The sequence below is a fragment of the Protomyctophum parallelum genome, assembly GCF_964188405.1.
Source record: "Protomyctophum parallelum genome assembly, chromosome: 6".
Classification (NCBI taxonomy): domain Eukaryota; kingdom Metazoa; phylum Chordata; class Actinopteri; order Myctophiformes; family Myctophidae; genus Protomyctophum; species Protomyctophum parallelum.
In genome coordinates, this window is record NC_139701.1 from 32,699,730 (window position 1) to 32,725,086 (window position 25,357).

Below are 25,357 nucleotides of genomic sequence, written 5' to 3' on the forward strand. Positions count from 1 at the left end.
TAGTCCATGACAACGGACAACATGGGTCCAACAGATCATCCTGGCCAAACACTCAGTTTCTCTGATAGTTTTGTTCAAGTGTTTGAGTCTCCAGTTCTCTTCACCAAAGTGATCCGAGGCAACAGACCCAAGCAGTAGTAATAGTAAAACCCACAGGGTTGTATAAACTCCTTTGCTCTAGCTTAATATTATCTAATGTTGAAAAATAAGATGGCCATTTTATTTTTCATCAAAAAATATATGTGCAATGTATATACAATTTTTAATACACTTTCTGTAAACGTTAGTCTCTTAAAAAAAGCATTGATCTTAAAAAAAAGAAAAGCGAAGACTCAAAATGAACTTAAGTGAAACTAAACAAATGTCCAGTTGACCTATACAACAAAAATAAATAGACATAAGTTACATTTTATGTACAGGATGGACAAAGCACTCAGTAGTTAAAAACAAACAAAAGCTAGTTGTTTTCTGGTTGGGCAGTTTTCTTAGGCAGCCAGTGCCCATGTACTGTAGTGTGTTTGTGTGGCCACCCTGCAGAGAAGGTGAACCACATCATTCTTCCCTCTCCTCTTCGCCCCTTAGTGTTGATTGAAAGGGAGGAGCCACATCATCCGTCAGTCATCAAGGAGACCCTTCAAAGTCCCATAAATGATAACCAAAGCCCTTTCATGCGGCGCACCATCTCAACCTATAACCTTTTCTTCGTGCCGCCAATACAACCGTGTGAAGAATGAGCCACTTTACACACTGTTTGGGCTGGACGTTTCCCATAAATGGCAAGGCCCGGGCTGCAAAGGCCACCATGTAGGCACAGCAGATTGGTAGTGGCGATCCTTTCAGTTCTGTGATTCATTTGAACTGTAGCTGCTTAGGCGCCATGTCCACACACGTGTGGAAAATAATGCTGTACCACCAATGAGTTGAGATTATCTTGTTGTTTTGTCTGCCCAATGCCCAGGGTGCCAAAATCTCCAATGTCTGACTCTTATGTCCCTAAGCAGGGCGGTATAGTGGTTCTTGGTGTTAAATTAGAATAAGAGCTGTTAAGGCCTAGGTTGGCAGGAGAAGTCTAAGCTCGTATCCAGCACAGGAGCTCACTCCAGCAGAAGAGCTCACTGTGTGTGTGTGTGTGTGTGTGTGTGTGTGTGTGTGTGTACTATATCTGCTCAACTGGTGGTGCTCCTTCTTCTTTGGGGGGAGGCTCCAGGTGAATAGGAGTGACGCTGGCTGGCTTCTTCTCTCTGGACAAAGACAAGAGAGAGAGGGATGGAACGGATTAGAAATTAGGAAGTAGATTTGAAAAGAAGAGGAAGTCAGAGAACGCACACACATTTAACAGACTGGATGTACTTATGTTATTATAACTATTGTCAGCTGATACAAAAGCAGTATTCTGCTTTTGTGGTTATGTGGTACCTTAAGACAATCTGTAATGAAAACATGCATATGCTTACGAGTAAGGGGAGATGGGGACAGCCACCACCAGAAACTGATTCCTTTTTCTGAAGAGCCGCCACAGGCCTCTGTGGTACCCCCGCACATCCAGGTCCCAAACATGGAGGCACTGGAGAGTGGAGAGCAGAAGATGTACTGTATTTGAATGATAGTCCTTCACAGTACCGACGCAAGTTAACACATGGTTAAAATGGCTATTAGAGCTGTGGAGTCCTTTGAATTGGACTGTAATGCGACGTTGTGTCTAAACCTACGTCACACTAAGAACATTTTAAATGGGACGTTCTGGAAAATAACTATTCTCAATTTGTTATTTGGGATAATGCACATTTTAAAGCGCTTTGGAAAAAGCCACTATATGAAAATGTTATAATATTTTAACAGGGTTGAGATGTGCCTTTCATGTTTGATTAATTGACTGACTGACTAATTGATTGATTCAACTAGTGAATGAACTCCTCCCTCTCTGTGCTGGTCTACCTTAGCGAGCTCGGTCCAGGTGTTGGTGTCCGTTTCGCTCTCCATCTTGATGTACATGACGTACGTCTTCCCCTCAGTGTCTGGCAGGAAGGAGTCCTCACACGGGTTCTTAGTGTGGTCCAACACCTCAGCCTCCCTGGAGATTTAAACACAATACCGTCACTGTTTGATTTCTCACAACCCCAGATGTACAGATTCTCCGAACTACAGTTCGGAAAGGAGGAGCACGAATTGGCCTTTACGTCTTCACAAAACGCGTCACCTGTGCCAATATCTCAGAGTATAATTGATTAATTAGGCTATACATTTTTCCCTTGGGTAAAGGCAGCAAGGATTCTAAGCCATATCATAATCACATCAAATCACATCATCAAAAATGTATTATAATGCACTACGCATCTGGTATGATCATGCCAGGAAGCCGTCATGTTTCCAACACTATATTTCTTTCCGTTTATAACTTGTCATACTGTACATGACAGCAAATACATGAGCTCAGGAGCTCCTGCTAGTGTCCCATCAGAATGTACTGTAAAGGCATTCAACTCACTTCAGCAGATTCTGGATCTCCACTTCATAGGCGTCTTTCTTCAAGCTGAGGACCAAAGTATGAGATCTTTTCAGCATCAGCCAGTTCATGGTTAATGATGTTTAAAAAAATTGGTTACATGCTGACTTGCCGAGTGTACAAACCTGTCCACTTTCTTCATCTGTACGTTGGGAACAGTGTTGAATTTATGTTTCTTGAAATATACCTCCTGTAAGAGGGGACAGGAATGACAGCAATCTTAACAATTATGTTCTGTTCAATATTCAATGTAAGCACCTGAAATGCCAAGGTCCCCTTAGCTGAGAGATGAAGCAGGGACCCCCACTACATATATTACATATATTCATATAGATAGCTTCAAAGACTTGTTTGACAGCACTATTGTCATTTGTCAGTGTTAATGTTTTTTTGCTATTGTCACCATTTGTCTGCTCTTCTTTTCCTCTACGCCAAATATCTTCACCAAAAATAGCCGATCTACAAGCTCTCAGCTCTTTGGATCGCTTGGATTTTAGAGGGAGGACGGTGACTTTTGCTAATTGTTGTGAATTGCTTGTGATACACAGAGTTTCATCCACTTGAATCCTAGCGTCCCTATTCTGTGGCAAACATTCAGCAAAAATAGCCAGTCTTAAAGTCTTAAGAGCTTATGGATTGGAGGGGGGGGGTTAAATACTGATAAAACATTAGACTTGAAATGTGTGTTGTGAACTTCAATTACATGGAAATAGCCATTCATGTTGAGTCCGATGATGCCAAAGTGGTAGGAGCGCGACACGTCAGGGATGATGCATTCTCTGCCCTTCCTCTGCTCTGGCATTCTCATCCACATGTCCCAGTCCCACAGCTGCAGGAAGACAACACACAGTCACACACTGCATTGTTTTTATGGTCATTTATGGTCCTTTTACCCACAACTTTAGCTATCAAAGCACCCCTGCATTGCATTCCCTGTGGCTGCCAACCCCAGCGTGGGAGTAGACAGCCACTCAAGACGATACACATGGAGCTGCTACTTGTCATCCGACGCCGTTACAAGCGTGCAGCGTGCGAACGTGAAGCGTGCAAAGCTTTGCGCTCCCTTGGGCAGTTCTCCTCCCCGCTGGACCAGTGCTGCGACCAACCCCTAGGAGTCACTAGTGTAGCAACAAGGACACAACCCCCGGCTGGCTTCCCACCCACGTCAAAAACGTAGTATCATCAGGTGTTACTGATGATGGCTCTGTTCCATTTACTGTGCAGTGGTTCTCAAACTTTTTAATTTCAAGGACCCCCATAACTCTCAGTGACACACCCATACGTTTGACCAGAACTGAACAGAGCCTTAATTAGTATCAACTGTAAGCCGGTAACACCTGTGAAGGAAGTAGGGAAGGGGCCCAAGTTCTTTCCAAAATGGCGTGTGTACATAGGTAGAGCCCAACAGAGTGTCCAACTAAGCCTGCTGCCAGGACTCAAAACCCGGCCTCTGTGGTAGTGAGTGAGTGTTATAAATTACCTCTATATGCCACCCCAAATCAAAACACGCAAAACAAACACAAAATCATAAACAGTATCAAGAGAGATGCACTATGTATACCTTTTCAGGCGTGGGCCACTTTGGTTCCAGTTCGTCCTTGTAAAGGCTCTTTTTTAGCACCCAGCCCAGTCCTGGCATACTCTCCACTCTGTACAGCAAGGCCGGGTCCTCGGCAGTGTGTTCGTAACCCTGGACAACACAAAATATATGTAATGGGTATGGGTGATTGAGAGAGTCAGAGTAAAGGTGATATTTAGGTCAAGAAGAGCAACACAACCAACTTCCAGCTCTTTCCCCCCCCCGTAGTGTGAGAACAATTTCTGGGCAGAAAGTGAAATTGATCCAACTTCCAGTTCCTGTAATTGGCCAGTGAGCATGGCTGATGTGATTCAATTCATAACAAAGGATGATTTGCTCATGTCGTGTACTTAGATGTGGTCCGGCCTAGCGGTCCGGGCACCTAGGCTGGTAAACCTCCCGATCCTTTGCTGCGTGTCACCCATGACCCACCCATCTCTGTCCCCATTTCCTGTCAACCGTCTTTCAATCTATTAATAAAGGCAGAAAAAGCCCCAATATTATAAAATTATAAAACATTTAAATATCGGTTTGGAGACATTCAACATATTCTAGGTTAATTGACCAGCCCTACTTAAAACGCTCAGAAATCCAGACGGTAGGCACTGACCTGGTCGTTCCAGGCTGAGATGCAGTACAGACTGTCGTCTTCACTCAACAGGTGGATGGTCTGACTCAGGAAACTAAAAAGACAACCAAGGAAACATTGCACTGTTCATGCAGCAAAAGCAATAACTGCCATTATGAACGGGCGTCCGTCTCAGTGCAGCAGGAAAGATGTCCATTATCATTGATGGATCACCATCGCAACAGAAGTCATTCATTTTATTCCGTGGCGTGAGTAGACAGTCTGGCCCAGATAACCACAAAATCAATAATTACAACCATATCATCATCATGTTTTTTGTGTAGCATTTGTTTTACTGTATAGTACAGTAGCATCAAAGTGAGTCTGCACACTAGAAAATAATTGAATGGGTGCAAAAGGAAAGGAAAATGTATATAAACTGTGTGTGTATACTGTATGTGTAATATATATATATATATATATATATATATACACATACACATATATACACACACACACCCACACTGCAGTAAAAATGCCAATGGCGTATTCAACAAATAAAAAACACTGGAATTTGCAGTACGATGTTGCATGGAGCTTATAGTGTGATATAATTGTATAGTACAGTAAAAGGAGACAGGCACACCTGTGACACAAGTCTTGAGCCAATTTCGATAATCTTTTTGAACTGTATGCTCACTGGTCGAATGACCAGAAAACGTTAAAACTGTGAGCTAACCTTTTACCTGAACTCTTTGTGCCCCCAATGAACAGATGGCGATACCAGACTACAAAAAAACAAATTGACATGCTTCTGGTGCCGGTATGCGCATCTGTGGATGTAGACGAGCCATGCATTTAGCCATAAACAAACGGGGGGAAAAAAAGAAAGAAAAAGGCTCGTCCGCCACGGGAGGGCCAGCTTTGGATTTCGCTGCTCCTTAATTGAATGTCTAAAACTAATTTCAGAGAGCATGTTTACCGAGGCAAACTGGCATTAAAACTAAGCCAGCCGACAGCTGGGAACGATTGGGAACCATTTGAAGTCAATGCTTCAAAAAGGGCGTGCGTCCCAGCGGGGGAGCTGGCACATTTACAGCAACAAATCCATTTCAAAGCCGTGGCTGTCAAACAAAGGGAAACTGAAGTTCATAGCAGAGCTGATGTGGGCTCCACAGCTGTGCATTTACTGCCACCTGGTGGCGATCACGTGGTCAACAATGTTTTGAACTTCATGTTAATGACAAAGTTGGGGTCTGGATGTACTCTTGATATCAGAACATGCATACACATGTATATATTACAATAATACATTTTAATATAAACGCCAATTCAATAGTTAATCATATAGAGCTGCACATGAAGAAATAATACACAAGAATAAAAGTGACCCTCACCCTCAACAAGTGAACTGCAGTTTCAAAATACAACTAAATACTGAATTCAGAACTATTCCAATGAACCTGATGAGTTCCCTCTGTACAAGAAGACTACAGCCTAGATAGAAAGGTTCAGCCAGTGTGTATCAGACTAGTACAACCTCTGTGCAACAATTCCACCACCCTATTTCTCTAAATGAGAATATGATCTTAATCAAACTCAGTGTTTACATACAGATAGAAATGCACCATGTTGTGTACATATTGTTGAGCAGCCTACCTAAAGAAGTCAATGGAGATGTCCAGGTCTTCTTCTAGGACAATGGCAAAACTGGCCTCCTGATTAAGAGAAATAAGTCACCCGTTTATATTTATATATATATATTAACACATTTTTGCCAAATCTGGTCCTTAGTCAGATAGTGGTATAAAAAAAAGGTGTGTACATGATAATTGTATACCGTTTAATAATTGTATATTGTAAACGGTTTGATCTTGTTAGGCAACAGACGGCAAAAGTAGTACATGTCTAGGCTACACACTTATATATCGTTGCTGTTGAGTGGAAACCTTGTTTGTCCAAAACGGTTCATTTTTTATTGTTCTACAGACACTTTTGTATGTAGGTCATTTATGGGGGAAAGAAACAAGAAAAATCTAAAAAGCTGAAATATGGAGATACAAGGTACCTTGTTTTGCTGTGACAATCATTAGAATTTAAATCAATAGCAATTGCAGTACTCACTGGGTGTAGGTTAAATGTTGCAGTCAGACTGGCCTTGTAGTGCTACAGGAGGAAGAGATGATGAGTTAACTTGGGAGGCTTGTGAGGTTGGTGTTTCCAAAACTGATATAGGGTTACATTTTAGGCATAGTTGTTTTTAACTGTTAAAACATCTTCATCTGGTGGTTATTTGTTTCATTTGAGCTGTAGTATGCCTATAGTCAAACATGAAATAACGATTTGTTACGGCAACGGAAATTACATTTGTATCGGCAATCAACTGCAAAACTGTGTGGGAAGTCTTTCGAAGACTTAACCCATTTTGGGTCGGAACCCCTTTTGGTGTTCTGTAGTGTACAGTACGTACACTTAGCACAGTATTTTAAAAAAGTAGTTTTTTTGATGCTGCTATATAAAATTATAAATATTTGTTTTTCAGAAAACTTGGGTCAGGATTTAGACGTTTTTAGAATCGGCCTCAGTCCAAATTACAAGCAATTACATTTAATGGCAGCAACATACTACAACTGAACAATAACCTTTTTAGGTTTAGGAAAGGCTTGTCGGTCAGAAGAAAGTCTAGGGAGGACAAAGAACAGTTTTGAACGGCACTCCCTGCCAACTCGGACTGAAAATCTGCCCCTATAGCTCAAAGAATCTGCCTAGCCTCATCACGGCTCGCTCCGTCATTCTCTTGAGCCACTGAAGCCTTGTGTAAAGCGAGCGCTGGAACAGGTGGTTTTAACAGCTGGCTCTCCCTACGACTCACTGTGTGAAACAGTCACAGAGGTGCAGAGATTTCGCCATTTCTTGAGACAAGGTTGTATTTTTGCATGGTCACTCAGCCAGGGATTACAAAGGTGTTTGGACCTCTCCTGGAGGTTAGCGTGCGACACTAGCATTTCCTCCTAACCTTCACAGCCAACGTCTCTTCAAAACTATCACTGCTTTCACTGCTGGCAGAATGAAACGTTGGATAGAATGCAGAAACAAAACTAAATATATCACAGACCTCATAAATATATCACAGCCACATCTAACCAATCACACATGATTCCGTCTGAACTTTCTTCGGGCAGTGTGAACACTCACAGGCACAAATTCTGAATAATGTCATCTTGTTGTTATTGCCTACGTTGTCTAAACAAAGTGTGGGGTCGACGTCAGTTGGACTATGTAGGCGACATCATTGTCTGCTCAAGTGTTCAACCTTGAGAGTGGGGTGAACTGTTGATTACCTGGGACACTCTGGCATTCTTGATGCTAATGGGTGTGTGCTGAACTCCCTTCAGTCCAAACAGTTCCACTACATCCATAGGCTCCTGTGGCGCGCACACGCACACGCACACACACACACACACACACACACACACACACACACACACGCACGCACACACACGATTATGAACATTTAGTTTACAAAAACAAACATGGGAAACAAGAGGAAAACACCCTGTACCTCATAGTATCCATCGATGAAGACCGTGATCATCTGTGGGTTGACGCCATGAGCTGAAAGAAGTGACCGCAGCATTCTGAACACAGAGGAAGAACCCTTAGGGATTATTATATTGATATTGGATGATATTGCTTTCACCATAGCATTTATTCAATGACACCAAGCAGGGAGTGCATGGGAAATGTTGACTGCACATTATATTATAGATTAGTAAAAGTATTTGGCTTTCTCCAGAACTTTTTGACCCCCTATGGCACTCAAACAGTGGCAATGTCGAGTACCCAAATTCACTAATCATTAACAAGTCTCATACTTTATTGCCATTTCCAAATGAATAAAATCTTGTGCCAATTGTTTCATCTCCCTATATGCCATAAAATACAATACAACAAAATACTGTACATGTCTTCCCCAAACCATTTTCATATGCTGAGAGCTTTACACAAGTTTCAAACCCTAAAGTCTACTCTCAGTAAAATTGTGAGTGTTCATTTAATGCAGGGAGGGTACAAATTTGTACAAATGGATAACATTCAGGATAAGTGGAACAATGTAACCATTATTCTATATTCATTAAGATAGACGTTCATGGTTACACCGGACCAAAATAAAAATCTGGTTCGTTATTCAATCAAACATTTTAATTATCTTATCACAATCATTTTCACACCCTTACCTATAAAGATAGTTGGGTCTGTTCCCTGCGATAACAGCCACAGGGACGTTGAAGACATTATTGTTGGGTAGCTGGAATAATAAAGATGAGAATTGGAATATTATATTAGCTATAAACAAGTAGTATAACTTGGTATAGGTTTCTTTAACTTTTTCTGTGCAGATAGGTGGTAGCATACGCACACCTAAAGGTAAATAGACAGTCGCTGCTTTCATATATGGAGTATACGGTTGTCTACTCTACGAACATACGCGTAGATAGCACCAGTAGGTACCGATAGCCTAGCGATGTTTATAAACGTAGATAGCAACGAAAATGTTAACTACCATTGGGTGACAATTGGGCGCAAAAAGCACAATGTCAATGTAATTTGATGTTTCATAACAGTTAATTCGTTTATGTACTGTAGTTTATGTGGTTTGTTTTTTTCTTTTTTACCATTAGAATGACATTTAAGATCAATGAATAAACTAGAGAAGAGCTGAAGCAGTGAGAACTGAAGTGGCTGTCTTACAGGGTCAGGGTTGAACTCGATGGGAGCAGGGTCTTTGCAGCTGCAGATGCTGCCGTAGCCCTCCACTTTGCTGCAGAAGAGCTTCCGTCGTCTGTTCAGCTCCGTGTCTGCCCAGTGGCACTCTGCCTCTGTACCAGTTCATATCACATTTGGGTTTTTTTTTTGCTTTGTATTCATGAACATATCCTGATGTTTCTTTGAATATTTTGTTTAGTGTTTGTGCTGCCATGTGGGTGTATGGGGAAAACTATATGTGAATAATTGCTTTGAAAATACTATGTTGTAAAGAAAAATACACATATGTTTTTAGAAAAAAGAAGACAAAATACATTGGCGGGACACATTACACAGCCGTTTTTATACTTCCAGTACACGGCCTGTGAGTTTTTGGTCTTCAAAATAAAAGTATGCTCTGAAAAGACATGGCAAGGGCTAAATGCAGCAAGAAATAAATCTAGCAGTAAATGAGGTAAGAGCATAGGAACGCATGGATGTTTTTCGTTCGATGTGCATTTTATATTTTTATTAAATAAAGTAATCTTTTTTTAAGACATGTAAGAAATAGGCGTGACTTGAACGTACCTTCAGAGGCAGTCAGCTGCACCTCGGTCTTCAAGAGTACAGGGTCTCCCCAGGTAGAAAGCGTAGGAGACTTGGAGTGCTTCTCTCCATATACTTGACCTGCATGCACGCACACACACAAACAAATGGTAAATGGTGCATATATATAGCGCCTTTATTCAAGGGGCTTTACATAGATTGTGCATTACATTCAACAGTGTGTGAATGACTGCTTGAAAAAGACTAAGCTATAGTGAAAACATCATAACAAAAAAACAAGCAACTTCCTGGATGGTGGCACACTCGAAATAATTATCTAAGTAAGTAAGTTTGTTCCTCTACCTCCTTTCTTCACCACCAGAGTCCACATGTCCCTCCAGCCAAGGTTGAGTGACGCCTGGCTGCCCAGGCCCTTCAGTAGGTTCTTAGCAACATCCTTAAGGTGAAATGTGCCCTCATCCTGCCCAAAAAACAAACAGGTACTGTATTGTAAGTAATTAGGTTTAGGGTTCAGGGTTATCGGCCAGGAAAGGGCGTCTATAGGATTGCTATGGTGCTACTCATACGCCAAGTTGGATGTACTTGGGATCAAACACAGAACCAGAACACAGAAAGGTGAGTGCTCGATCACACCTATCTCAGTTAACAACACACAACATCGTATTTCTTTATATGCGGACGACATCCTGCTGTTTATTGAGAATGCTCCACAGTCAATTACACACATTCTTAAGATTTTTGATCAGTTCAGTGCCATCTCAGGCTACAAAATCAATTGGACAAAGTCAGCCCTTTTGCCACTAAATGAGGAGATGAGATCTGTTGTTCTGCCTCCCATAATCCCAGTAGTGAACAAATTTAAATATCTTGGCATAGATGTGTTCCCGTCTCTTCAAGCTACTGTTAAAAACAATTATAATGACACTTTGAACAAAATTTGTCTTGATTTAGACATTGCCCAACTCTCTTCGAGCTCGAGTATCAATCATAAAGATGAATGTCCTCCCTAGGGTTAATTTTGTGAGTTCTACGCTCCCACTGCCACCGCCAGCACAGTATTGGACTAAGATTCATTCTGCTATATCTAAATTTGTGTGGAATAGGAAACGCCCTATGCCACCAAAATGTGGAACGCCCTACCAACAGTCATTAAGACATGTGAATCCCTTGACTCCTTCAAAACCGCTCTAAAAAGGGCACCTACGGATGGCTGCAATTCGAAACTGGCCTCTGTAAAATCTGAATCCCCCCCACCCCATTTCCACTCACTGTATATGTATCTTTTCCCTTTTTGCTTCCTATATGATGAATTCCTGTTCTGTTCTTTAGCTACATAGAAGTGTCTATTTGTATGTCTCTAAATGTTTTGATGAATTGAATAATGTGGACCCTGTTGTAAACAAGTGTAATGCTTAATTGGGTCGTCCACTCACAGTTAACAGTCTTTGTATTGAGTTTGTGCTTAAAATGTACTGTAAATTCTACAAACTGTTAATAAATATTTCAATCAATCAATCAAAGCCCACGTCTCAAACTTCCCTTGTTACAGCGGGCCAGAGCTGATGGTGGTCTCTCGTTGCCTAACTTCAAATTATATTATTGGGCTTTCACTCTTCGCCCCATTTTAAGATATTTCGACTCAACTATAAAGGTTTGTTGGCGAGAGCTTGAGGAGAGTTTGGTTCATCCTGTTGAATTGAGAGATCTGATCTATTCAAACATAACGAATAATCAATGCAAAGTTCGCTTTGGGCCAATCATTTCTCAGTTAGTAACAGTGTGGAGAGCGGCTGAAAAACTGCGCAAGATTGATTTGAAATGGAATTCGTTTTCCCCAGTGTTCAACTATGATGGTTTGCTTTTGGACAATCGTCCTATTCGTTTTCCCAGATGGAGTTCCAAGGGGATTCATACTTTGGGTGATTTATTTGATTTTTACGTTCTTTCCAGAATTTATGTGATATTTTTAACTTGCCTGGTAACTCTTTTTTTTTCTATTTACAATTGAGAACTGCCATGAGGACATATGGGGTGCCATGGCAGACCCCCCTTGCAATGCACCCTTTGCATAGACTTATCTGTGATGTTAGGTCAAGAGGTTTTGTTTCCGTATTGTATGATTATTTATTAGAATCTAGTTATGGGACCTTGCTTGTCGATACTGTATGGAGGAATGACATACCAAATCTAGATCCAGATTGGAGCTGGGATACAGTGTGGTCTAATGTTGTCCTGTCTTCTAGGAATCCTGATCAACAAATTCATCAAAATTTTGTTCATAGGACATACTTAACCCCCCGTAGATTGTGTGCTATGCGGATTTTAAATAATCACAACTGCACTTTCTGCACTTCAAACACCATAGGTACATTCTTTCATATGGTGTGGGAGTGTCCGAGTGTCCTCACATTTTGGAATTTGGTTGCTACTAACCTTTCGACTATTCTACAAGTTAACATCACACCCTCCCCATCTCTATTCTTATTAAATGATGTATCCCAGTTGCCATTAAATAACACCCGTATTCGTGTCTTCTTTGCTGGCGTAACGGCCGCAAAGAAGATGGTTGCTTCGCACTGGAAACCGCCTCATACATTGTCATTTCGCCAATGGGCTTTGACCTTTCTGGATATCATTTATCTAGAAATGTCTACAGCAAGATTGCATGGTGCAAAAGAGGAAAACATTGAGATTTGGTCTGGTATTGCAGATTTGGTTAAGGGCATGGTTTAATCATTATTATTATCATTATTTATTTATTTTTTGTTTCCATTGCACAGTAGTAGGAGTAATGACATTTTGTGGCATCTTTGGTCTCGGGGGGGAGGGGTGGGTGGGATTGTTTGTTTTTGTTTTTATGTTCCTTGCTTTTGCTGTTATGTGTTGTTTTATATGTGTTTTGTTTTCTTTAAGTCATTTATGATGTTAACGTGTCTTATTGTGATTTTTGTCTTAAAATAAAAAACATTTGATAACAAAAAAAAGAAAGGTGAGTGCTCTACCTGAATGAACACATGACACATGAATCCACTGCAGAAGCCACAAAATGTGACTCTGTAGTCTGAACATAATTACTGAAATGATGGTCTCATTTGGTCTCGATTTGAAATATGATTCCACTGATTCATTAGAGGCTAGCCAGGTTGGTCTTGTGTCACAATTAAAAATCTGAAAACTCCATGAGGTTAATTACAGCCTATGAACTTTATACATGCCATATTGTAGAGTCGTACAACATTATGCATCTTCAACTAAAAAATAAAACCATGCAACTCACGTCAAACTTTTTTCAGTTCAAGAATTGTGTTTTACTGATCTTGTGCTACAACATAAGACTTCTTAGTTAAAACTTGTGAGTTCAGGGAGTATTCCTGTTCTTACAAAGGCATACTACTTACAAATGAATGTCATGTCATTAAGACATGTGAATCCCTTGACTCCTTCAAAACCGATCTCAAAGGGCACCTACGGATGGCTGCAATTCGAAACTGGCCTCTGTAAAATCTGAATCCCCCCCCCCCGCCCCATTTCCCCTCACTGTATATGTATCTTTTCCCTTTTTGCTTCCTATATGATGAATTCCTGTTCTGTTCTTTAGCTACATAGAAGTGTCTATTTGTATGTCTCTAAATGTTTTGATGAATTGAACAATGTGGACCCTGTTGTAAACAAGTGTAATGCTTAATTGGGTCGTCCACTCACAGTTAACAGTCTTTGTATTGAGTTTGTGCTTAAAGTGTACTGTAAATTCTACAAACTGTTAATAAATATTTCAATCAATCAATCAAAAAATTATAAAACTGCCTTATCAAGGTTTGCAGACAAAACATACCACTGGGAAAACTATTGAGGCGGGGCAAATTACAACCAAAGAAGAGACAGACAGCATGTACTGTACAAAGTAGCATGTAAAGAACATTTCCATTCTTACTAAATCACAAGACTACATGAAAAGTGACTGACCTTGATAGTGAAGATGAGGACACGTCCCCGGGTCACCATGTTGAGGAAGAGGATCATAGCTTCATCCTCATGGGGAGAGTAGGTGTCAAAGATCCTCTTGGCCATCACATGGCCCTGTGGAAGAGAAATACACACACAAAAACACAGTTACAGGCTGTAAAGCAATATAAGACAAAGGCAAAGATGGAGGCCATAATACATAGATGGGTGGACTAGATTATAAAAAGTACACAAGAATAAATATATGAGTCATCTCGTTGGGGAAAAAAGAAACGCAAACAAGAAATTCAGGGCTACATGGATGCTTACAGAAGCCTGGTTGAGAACGATTACATGAATGCCTCTGCCCTGTTCCCGCATGTCATCCTCCAGCACCTATGACAAAAGAATATTTTACTTTCACTATGTTTTTTGTTGTGCTGCAACATATTCTATTTTTTGTCCAAATGTAATATCCAACATTAAAATAACTTGATGGATAAATCAGACTCACAGTGGTGCCATCCACCGCCACATACACCTTGGAACGGCTAGAGTAAACCTCAATGTCAAGAGCCTTGCGTCCACCGGCCGGCCTGCGTGGTGTCTCCATGTTGGGCATCGCATCCTCTGTAAGAACATTAGATTCAAATTAGACATCAACGTATTATAACGGAATCCACTGGCAGCAGCAAAGTAATTTTGCTGCATGCAGTGGAAAGGGAACTAGAGATCCTCAAATACTGGTATGACGTCAATAAACTGCCATTGAACCACTCCAAAACCAAATATATCATCTTCTCCAACAAAATAAATCTGCATACCAGGCAGCTAAACTAGCAATCAAACAATGGGATCGAAATAGAACGAGTCTATGAACACATTTTTGGGGGAATCACAATAGACAATAGGCTCAGCTGGAAAGCACATATGGACGACACAAAAATAAAATGTTGCAATCCAACTATAAATTACCTACTGAATTACTAAACAGAGAAAACTAGCACAAATATGGGTTGCATCCCTGAAATTGTGCATATGGAACCTTTGGTCTATACTGGAAAGTGATAATGCTTTGACATATTTCTGAGTGGCAAATGGAACAAATATAATGTTTAATTCAGGATTGTTGCTCAAACAAAGTACAGGGGAAACTGTTGCACCTTTCTCTGTCCTTTGTTTCAGGTTAACTGCAGGTGCTGTAGTTTCAAAAACTGGCAGATAAAAAGACTGCTCACTGCAGACTGAGAAGAATAGCATTTATTTGTTATGTTTATAATAAAGTGCTCTGTGCTCATAGTGAGTTAAAATTAGCAAGCAAACATTTCAGTCCTGGGACCTTCGTCAGTTGCTAAAACAATGAATACACACTTCCTCATACTGTTAGAGTAAAATGAGTTATTATATTGCACCAGTATGAGGCTTCCTCAGGGCTGGAGCAACTAAACATTAGACACTGCTGCCATCTGCTGGTGATAATCAGTTATTTTATTTAGTGGTACATTGAATTTTAGTGTAAAGAGGTGCCACCATGCCTTCTGAACATGTGTATGAAAATGACAGTAAAGCAAAACTAGGGTCATAATAGTTATATACTAATAATGACAAACAAATGTTAGTGTCACTGTAGATGGAGATAGTTTAGAGTTCAGACTTCATAAAACAAATCAGATTCCAATCTGGATATGGCAAAAATCTGATTTAGGCTGAATTTGGCTGCCAGTCTAAACGGGGCCTTAAACCACTGATTGAATGAATGAATCTAGTGTCATTATGAAAGTCAGTCATATACCCTGGCTTTCAGAAAGTCAGGTAGAACTTGGTGATTGCCCCAACCCCCTCAGTACTAACAGGCGATCAAATTGACATTCAATCAACATTTTTAAAACCTGTGGATCACGGGCTTCCTTCAAAACAGGCCTGAAATGTCATCTTTCAGGACACCAAAGGGGGAGTTAAAATCACCTCTGTACATAGAAGAAAATGATGACCCCCTCCCCCCTTTCAATTGAATAAGATTAAATCAAAAGAAAACTGCCCTCTTGTAAGGGGTGTAAGTGTAATGCTTAATTGGGTCGTCCACTCAGTTAACAGTCTTTGTATTGAGTTTGTGCTTGAAATGTACTGTAATTCTGCAAACTGTTAATAAATATTTCAATCAATCAATCAAAGCCTGTCTCACCATACTCCTGGACTGCCTCTTCTTCACTGGCCACTCTTCTTGTGTCCAAGATGAGCTTGATGTTAACGATGACGGTAACTAATAAAAATAGAACAGCACCTGCCTGCAAAGTATAATGACAAACATATTTAAAGCAGATTAATATTACTTTTAAATTACTTGTCTATGTGGCTAGATAAATCACTTTTTTTTCATACGTCAAACCGCAGAAGGTAATTTACTGAAATTAACATACAGCCATACACTCAGTGTTAAATTGATGGATTTGTAACTCTGATAATGATCAACGCAACCAAGCAAATCAAGGCAGTAGTGTAGTGGTTCCAGGGGGGGGGGGGGCTGCTAAATGATTGATATCAAATGGACCCTTCGGGATTAACAAGAGGGTGTACAGACTCTACACACATTAAGCAATCAATGGTGCCATTTGTACAATCTCTTGCGTTAACCACGTAGGCTTGTCCTGTGCAAAAAATAAACACCACACAAAAGGTGTGTGCGTTGCTGCTACAGACCTGGCAGAACCGCCGGATCGACCGTTTGTTGGTCAGTTTGTATTTCCAGGTGAGGTACAGGCTTCGTTGCTGGCGAGGAATGAAAGGCTTCGCTCGAGGATTCGGGGTCCAAGTGTCCATCCCGGGGACTCTGCCTGACCTGTCCTCCTTCACCCCCTGCTGTGACCAAGAACGTGGCCACCACAGTGCATGCACTGAAGCAGCGATGTGTATTGTGTGGCTGTCACAACCCCGTGTCGTTCACATTGTTGTCATCTGCAAAACAATACATACAGCACGCTATGTTGTTGTTGGTGGAGGAGGAGCTAGGCTGCTAGCCACATATTTTAGCGAACAGATCCATGGTCAAACTCGAACATATTAGTAACTGCCGGTTTTCTAATCCAGTTAAATAAACGGACGTAGCCTCTGCACCACGAGTAACATACTGCTTATAGGAGAACCCATAGAAATGTCAACAAGCCTAGATAAAATGCTTCCACAGCAAGCTTTCTAGCCTTCTTGGTTTCTTGCTACATGCTCCAAGTTTCCGGCGCGTTGAAAATACGTCATAATCAGCGGTCGCGTGGTCATAATGTTGTCTTTTTCATAGAATTAAAACAGAGCTATAAGCACTCTATGTCGAGAGGCTCTCAAACCACATTGGTTACTTTTTAGGTGCTATAGTAGGCACATGGGTGTTGTTTAAATTATTAATCATCCATGGTTTAATGGTACAGTTAGGATATGTGGAGGGCATTCACCATGAATGAGTGATTGATTGATTGATTGATTGATTGATTGATTGATTGATTGATTGATTGATTGATTGATTGATTGATTGATTGATTGATTGATTGATTGATTGATTGATTGATTGATTGATTGATTGATTGATTGATTGATTGATTGATTGATTGCCATTGAGCTAATAGACTAGCCTGCCTGCTTGCTCGGGGGATACATTTAATTTTGACCATCAAGTCACAATTCGTTGAGACATGACCTTTGGCACAATATAATGTCAAACAGGGAGAAAAAATACAACCATCCCTATATTGAATAAGTTGTATTGTGCTGTTTACTTTTCTAGGTAGTTCACCTTTCACCTAGTAGGCCCTATGTGTAATGGAGACCAATGTTCTTTTGCTTAATTAGTAATTCTCCTCACCTGGTAGCTTCACAAGGGTAGTTATGAGGTGATTAGTTTGGTCAGAGTCAGTTCAGTTCAAGCCAGCTCAGTGAGCTCACTGTCAAGAGCAGCCTCTCTCACTGCATGTTGAGAACCCTTTCTATCAGGCCTTGGATAGGATAAGTCTGTAAGTTTGTGTGTTTTTTGTTAAACTTCTTGGCTCTTAAAGCAACATACTTATAAGTTGTTGAGTACAACATTTTCTTTTTGTAATCTTGTATGATGCATACAAATAACTATGTTTGGTTTATGATTTTACAGTATATGACACAATGTTGTGTTTTCTATTTTTTCTGTATTGCAGTTTTACAATTTATTCACCAGTAAAGAACCTAAATCAAGTCATGCCTTTTGGAGCTTTATTGGGAACTTTGTTAGCTGTCTGCCAAGCCATACAGACTACACCAACGTATAGTAAGGGCAGAACATATACCATACAGATTGGGAAAAATTACTTTTTATGAATTAAAAAGGTTACGTAGTGAAGCTTTAAGTGATTCTTACATTATACACACTAAATTACATAGATGGAAGCTATCTTATCTTGCATTACAGTTTACTATTCAAATACACACATTTTTCCAAAATATGCACTAATGCTTAGATCAGGTCAAGACCATACTCTTAAAGAGACCCACTAATTCCCCTATGAGCAAGCACTTGGCAAACACTGTAAATATTGGTTGGGACATAACTTTATTTTCTTATAGGCCTACAGTACATCTTTTTTGTTATTGTGCAGTGCAACATCTCACAGAACTGAGCTTCCTGCCATGCAGGAATTCTACTCCAGCAGAGAAGAGTGATCAGTAAGAAGGCCACCATGGTAAGTGATACAACTTTGTTGGACTTTGACTGTATCATTAAAAATGTATAATGCTGAATAGCGGTGATGCCCCTCCAAACCAAATATCTTTACAATGAACATTCAAAAATTCAAATGTTGAAAAAAGTTGTATATTGCAACATTGTAAATGTATAAATTATACATAGCTATCTAACAGTGACAGCAAACGGATAATAATAATACTAATACTAATAATACTAAATAATAATAATATTTAATAATAATAATAATAATTGTTATTAGGGTAATGTTAATGATAATAATAATAATGCATTTTATTTATAAAGCGCTTTACATTGTCACGAATGCTATACAATGTTTGCTATTCAAACATGTTAGAGAATGCTTTCTTAAAAAGGTGGGTCACCGTCTTTAGTCCATTCTTAACAGAGTCAGTGGACTGTCGTGCTCTGCCTCTCAGGTGCATAGGGAGGGAGTTCCACAGACATGGGGCTGTGTGGCAGAAGGCAAGGCCCGGTCACCCATGGTGCGGAGATTGGTGTGGGGGACGGGGAGAAGATGGGTATTGGAGGAGCGGAGTCTTCCAGTGGCGGTGACAATGTGAAAAGGCGTAAGTAGCCTTGCCGAGCCGTGAGGCCCATAGGGCAGGGCAGGAGCCTATCTCCTGTTTCTGTAGCGTGAGGCAGCTTGATGTACAAGTACACCCCCTGGACATGACGCTAGTATGTCGCAGGGACTAACCCCCAATCCAACCCTTGATGCTGATTGTCAAGCAGGGAGGCATTGGGTCCCATGGAATGACCGCTCCATAGACAGAATATTGTGGTGGTGTGTGTAAAACTTATTTAACCATATCTCTGGGAACAACATAAAGAGACAGAAATTATCTATCTATCTATGAAAAGATCAAATCCATGTGTCCTGTGTCATTTTAGTAGAAACTCCAGAGTTGGCACCAAGTTCCTAAACGTCAGAATAGAAAGTGTCCCTATGAGCTAAGTGTGATCCTCCACTTAAGCACTCTATGGTTAAAAGTCCTTTAATAGACAACAGAATGTCGAGAGGCTCTCAAACCACATTGGTTAAGTTTTAGGGCCTATAGTAGGCACATGGGTGTTGTTTAAATTATTAATCATCCATAGTTTAATATGGTGCAGTTAGGATTATGTGGAGGGCATTCACCATGAATGAGTGAATGATTTATTTAAAAAAGAATTACCATTGAGCTAATAGACTAACCTGCCTGCTTGCTCGGGGGATACATTTAATTTTGACCAAGTCACAATTTGTGTCAGATGACTCAGATCCTGCATGTGTCTGTGAGACATATGACCTTTGGCACAATATAATGTCAAGCAGGGAGAAAAAATACAACCATCCCAATTGAATAAGTTGTATTGTATTAACATACTCTAGTCTACCATACAGATTTGGCAAAATTACTTTTTATTCATTAAAAAGGTAACGTAGTGAAGCTTTAAGTGATTGTTACATTATACACACTAAATTACATAGATGGAGGCTATCTTATCTTGCATTACAGTTTACTATTCCAATACACACTTTTTTCCAAAATATGCACTAATCAGGTCAAGACCATACTCTTAAAGAGACCCAATAATTCCCCTATGAGAAAGCACTTGGCAAACACTGTAAATATTGGTTGGGACATAACTATTTTCTTATAGGCCTGAAGACAAGTACATCTTTTTTGTTATTGTGCAGTGCAACATCTCACAGAACTGAGCTTCCTGCCATGCAGGAATTCTACTCCAGCAGAGAAGAGCCACCATCATCATCATCATCATCATCATCAAAAATCTGTTGAACTGTTGAAGGCTTTTGATGAAGCTCAAAGTACAAGCATTTCACACCGTACAATGTTGCAACGTAGCCTACTGTATACGTGACAGTTATGGACCATGAACCTTAAGATGTGAACTGGCTAAAGGAGCGGCCCTCTATCTATCCTAACTGATAGAAGAAGAAGTACAATCCTTAATAATACTGCTCAAACATTTCAGACAAGTTAAGAATCTGTTTCGATCTCGATTAATCATTAGGTCAAGTTTTCATCATGTTCCAAGCAAAAGATAAGCTGCCAGGCAAGTGATACAACTTTGTAGGACTTTGAGTGTATCATTAGAAATGTACAGTATACTGCTGAATAGCGGTGATGCCCCTCCAAACCAAATATCTGTACAATGAACACAACAGAATTTTATTTATGAAGAAAAGTTGTATATTGCAACATTGTAAATGTATAAATTATACATATCTATCTAACAGTGACAGCAAACAGATAATAATAATACTACTAATAATAGTAATAATAATACTACTACTACTAATAATAATAAATGATAAGTTTCATTTTAGTAGAAGCCAAACCTATATGTGCAAGGTAGGCTACCTAGTATCATGATTTTGTGTGTGTGTGTGTGTGTGTGTGTGTGTGTGTGTGTGTGTGTGTGTGTGTGTGTGTGTGTGTGTGTGTGTGTGTGTGTGTGTGTGTGTGTGTGTGTGTGTGTGTGTGTGTGTGTGTGTGTGTGTGTGTGTGTGTGTGTGTGTGTGTGTAAAATGTCCTGTGTCACATTTTCCACTGTGTATATTATCTGACTATGCAGAATAATAATCATCTCAACAAGTTATGGGCCCAGTGAAACGAAAGTTAAACCTCAAGGTACAACTTTTATTCCATACTATTATCGCACCATATAAGTTAAACATGAACTTTTAAGGTGCCACTCCCAGACCAGGGCAAAGATACAAAAGATGTTTAGAAGTCGTACTCAAGAGATTACGGCATTGGCAAGAAGTAGCGGCTACCACACACATGCAATGAGGTAAGCACTAAAGGATTCTCTATCTGTATTTGTTTTACAAATAAAACAAAAATCTATTCATATAGAATATTTCCCTATACATTTCTCACAAATAATAACATAAATCAGTAGATATAGTCTGTATAGTGTATATGTATAGCCTATATTACTTCTTTATGAAAAGAATAATGAAAGTATTCACATGGAAAATATTATATTTGCCATTTCTCACAAATAACACCATAAATCTAACGTCCGTGTTTTTTTTTTACTTTTATCATTAACCAGTCAAACAACATTAAGGACTCAGCTGGAGGCACTGGAGTGTCACTTCACATGGGGGATAGACCACAGCAGATTCAAACTATTGCGTCTCCGAGATGACCTAGAGGACATTGGCACTGAAGTGGGATACCAATGGCTGGGTCACATCTATAACCTGCAGGCATACATCCACTACCAATTAAGCTCTCAAGACCTGGGTTCCACTACAAATGATGCTTTGTGCTGCTTCAGCAAGGCAGCAGAGGCCTTTCACCAGATTAGAAACACCGTTTCAGATGAGGGTCCCTGGCTACTGGTGAACTACAGCAACATGGCGTGGCTGCACTTCCACCTTGAAGAACAAGCAAAAAGCCAGGAATATGTTGCAAAAGTAGAGGCTCTGCTTCAAGAATATCCATCTCCATCTCCAGATGAGCTCCATGCAGAGGTCTATGCTGAAAAGGCCTGGACCCTGATGCATTTCAGCCTAGAGAGAAAGCAGAAAGCCATAGAATATTTCCAGAAAGCTATCAGTATGGAACCTGACAGAGTGGAGTGGCTCACTAGCCAGGCCTTGGCCATAGCGAGCACTTCATTCTACTCCACTGCACTGAACCGCACTCCAATTCAGGTCTTGAAGAAATTGAAAACTGCGAAGGAAAATGATTCAGAAAATTTGTATTTGGCTGCGATCTATCTTGAAGGACTTGCTAATACAGGCGAAGTGATCGAAAATCAGGCACGTGAGCTGGCTCAGAGAGTCTTGCTAAAGCCTGTGAGCAGCTACAGTGGTATCAGGCAATTAATGATACTTTATAGAGAGCAGAGTCTTTTTGATGAAGCTATTGACTTGGCAGAAGAGGCTCTGAAACGGCATCCCAATGGGCCAAATAATAACCGCTATCTGAAAAGGAGTCTAGCAACATGCTACAAATGGAAAATCTTTAAAGGGGACAATCTCCTGAAGAAAAGTCTTGATCGGGCCATCAGCCTCTATGAGGAAGTTATCTCCCTTTACCCCCATTCTTCTCCCCCATTCTTCTCTTCTCTAAATCTAGACCTTGCCAGTGTTTATGCGTCAATTCAGTACACGGCAAAAGCTGACCAGATATATAAAGAAATGCTAGAAAGTAACCTAGAGCCACAAGAGTTACAGATGTTTTACAACAGGTATGCGAAATACTTGTATCATAATAAAGAAGAAAGTCACATGTCAATAGAATATCACATGAAGGCAGCAAAAATACCACTACCCTCCAAATATCGTAACGATAGTATAAGAATTCTCAAACAAAATTGGGGGAATCACAGGTATCCAGAAATACAAGATTTATTGGCTACACTTCAAGAGGAGCCTGACACCCTAGCTGTGGGAACTAAGTGTACTTGGGGTGCGACTGCCCACCCCTTCCCCAGGTGGGAGGTTGAGGACGTTGAGAAGGAACCCTGCCTCCGCCCTGCCTGGTTAAAAAAAGTATAGTTCCTGCGGCTATGCCTGCCAAAAATACCACTACCCTCCAAATATCGTAACAATAGTATAACAATTTTTAGACAAATTCAAAATCGGAGGATGAACAGAAGGTGTCAAGAAATACAAGATTTCTTGGCAACACTTTAACTGATAGGCCTACCCTAGCCGCGGGAACTAGGGGTGCTGGTAGTGCAGCCACCCTACCCTCCCCCAGACACACCATCATTTTCATTTGAATTGATCTGATTCATTTTGAGCTAATAAAACAACTCACAGAGATGCACAACCAACAGCAGATTATTTTATTTCTGTAATACATGTACCAGTATTATACACTGTAAAATAACTGTGTTACTGTTACATACTACATAGGCAAACATACTGTAGGCTGCAACAAAACAATGTTTACAGGTACTACATCTTCAGCCTGGGCAAAAATGCTAAACTATTGCCTGCATTTATTCTGAAAGGTTCAGTTATGACAGACCATTATTGTACAAAACCAACTCTGAATGAAGATTAAGCACATATAGATTCTTATAATTGCAACACAGCTTCTGTTGGTCTAAGTTCAACATCTACTCACTAAACCCAAGCGTATAGGGTATAAAACTTATAAACACATATTTGTAAAACTTTTTAAACATGTCACAGTGTTTAGATTATAAACAGAAGAACATGTTTAATCGCCAGTAACACTTTTTAAACAGTCATAAACGTGTTTAGTTTTTACAATCAAAGTCAGTCATATAGATGTTTAGAATTTGAACACTTGGTGTTCTCGTGAGGTGTTTGAGTGAACTCGTGTTCTACTGTATTTTATGACCATTAATAAACATTTGGCATTTTATTATTACACACTGGTGTTTATGTTTTTTTTTTAATACTGTTTTTATTAGGCATGTTTTGTATGACAACATCAGAATATTATCGACAATGATAATGAGTTCTGTTAAATAAAATCAAAAAAGAATTCTTTCCAATTTTCTATTGTGCTATCTATTGTGTAGGAGGGGTTAGCGTGCACCTATTGAAATATTCAATGAAGGGTTGCTATGTCTGGTATAATCTATCTTCACTCCCTCTCAATTTCAAACTTAATCTTTTCCAATTGTAAGTAGTGCATCTCATAAGTGAAGTGTGAGTCGGAACCTGTGCTTGTTTCCAATTCAACAGTATCAGTCTGTGAGCCAGTAGAGTCACATATTTTACCATGTTATATTGGAAAGTAGACAGTTTGACCCCGGGCCCCCTGACTCCCATAACTGCTGTCAGTGGATCCGGGTCAAAAGGTCTAACGGGTGTTTATGTTTTAAACGCGTCACATGTTCCAGGGATTTACAGTGACACTAAACCCAAGCGTTTAGGTTATAAAGGTTATAAACACTTATTTGTAACACTTTTTAAATGTGTCAGTGTTTAGATTATAAACAGAAGAACATGTTTAATCGCCCGTAAAACTTTTTAAACACATAAATGTGTTTATTTTCTACAATCAAAGTCAGTCATATAGGTGTTTAGAATTCAAACACTAGGTGTTCTCGTGAGGTGTTTGAGTGAACTCGTGTTCTACTGTATTTTATGACCATTAATAAAGATTTGGCATTTTATTATTACACACTGATGTTTAACGTGTCACATGTTCCAGGGATTTACAGTGTAGGTACTATAAATGCAATGATTTGCATGATGTTTTGACAGAATCTGTAGATGTATAAAAAATGGGGCTCCTGGTGGCGCAAATAATAATAATAAAATCATACTATAATTCTAACAATGTCTGAGTGTCCGTCTGTGTGTGTGTCCGTGTGTCTGTGTGTCACTGTGACTGCCGTAACTCCTTACTGCCTGCACCAATCACTCCCACTTTTCACACAGGCATTGACCATATGAATATGGAGGGCGTAACGATGTTTCGATTTGACACATTAATGATTATTCATGAATTTATTAGTCAATTACAAACACACCCGGGCGCAATATCTCACAACGGGTAAGGGCTAGTAATAATAATTCTTATTAGTGTATAATAATAATAATAATGCATTTTATTTATAAAGCGCTTTACATTGTCACGAATGCTATACAATGTTTGCTATTCAAACATGTTTGAGAATGCTTTCTTAAAAAGGTGGGTCACCGTCTTTAGTCCATTCTTAACAGAGTCAGTGGACTGTCGTGCTCTGCCTCTCAGGTGCATAGGGAGGGAGTTCCAC

General features: G+C 39.9%; 2 protein-coding genes across 2 annotated transcripts; one reads left to right on the forward strand and one right to left on the reverse strand.

Annotated features, from left to right (window-relative positions):
• Positions 1 to 248: 248 nt before the first annotated feature.
• Positions 249 to 17,126, reverse strand: pomgnt1 (protein O-linked mannose N-acetylglucosaminyltransferase 1 (beta 1,2-)). Its single transcript, XM_083766525.1, has 21 exons — positions 16,603 to 17,126; positions 16,088 to 16,190; positions 14,420 to 14,535; positions 14,236 to 14,301; positions 13,927 to 14,040; positions 10,306 to 10,423; positions 9,985 to 10,083; positions 9,403 to 9,530; positions 8,889 to 8,959; positions 8,213 to 8,288; positions 7,992 to 8,075; positions 6,775 to 6,816; positions 6,310 to 6,368; positions 4,693 to 4,765; positions 4,065 to 4,193; positions 3,207 to 3,332; positions 2,629 to 2,693; positions 2,486 to 2,530; positions 1,936 to 2,071; positions 1,455 to 1,564; positions 249 to 1,241 (listed from the first exon to the last, which is right to left on the reverse strand). The coding sequence occupies exons 1-21, from the start codon at positions 16,720 to 16,722 to the stop codon at positions 1,157 to 1,159; spliced, it is 1,965 nt and encodes a 654-aa protein (XP_083622651.1). The 5' UTR covers positions 16,723 to 17,126; the 3' UTR covers positions 249 to 1,156.
• A 1,941-nt stretch (positions 17,127 to 19,067) lies between these two features.
• LOC310859935 (interferon-induced protein with tetratricopeptide repeats 5-like) lies at positions 19,068 to 25,343 on the forward strand (the record flags this gene model as incomplete). Its single annotated transcript, XM_083766702.1, has 3 exons — positions 19,068 to 19,195; positions 21,695 to 22,461; positions 25,336 to 25,343. The coding sequence occupies 3 exons, from the start codon at positions 19,068 to 19,070 to the stop codon at positions 25,341 to 25,343; spliced, it is 903 nt and encodes a 300-aa protein (XP_083622828.1).
• Positions 25,344 to 25,357: the final 14 nt, after the last annotated feature.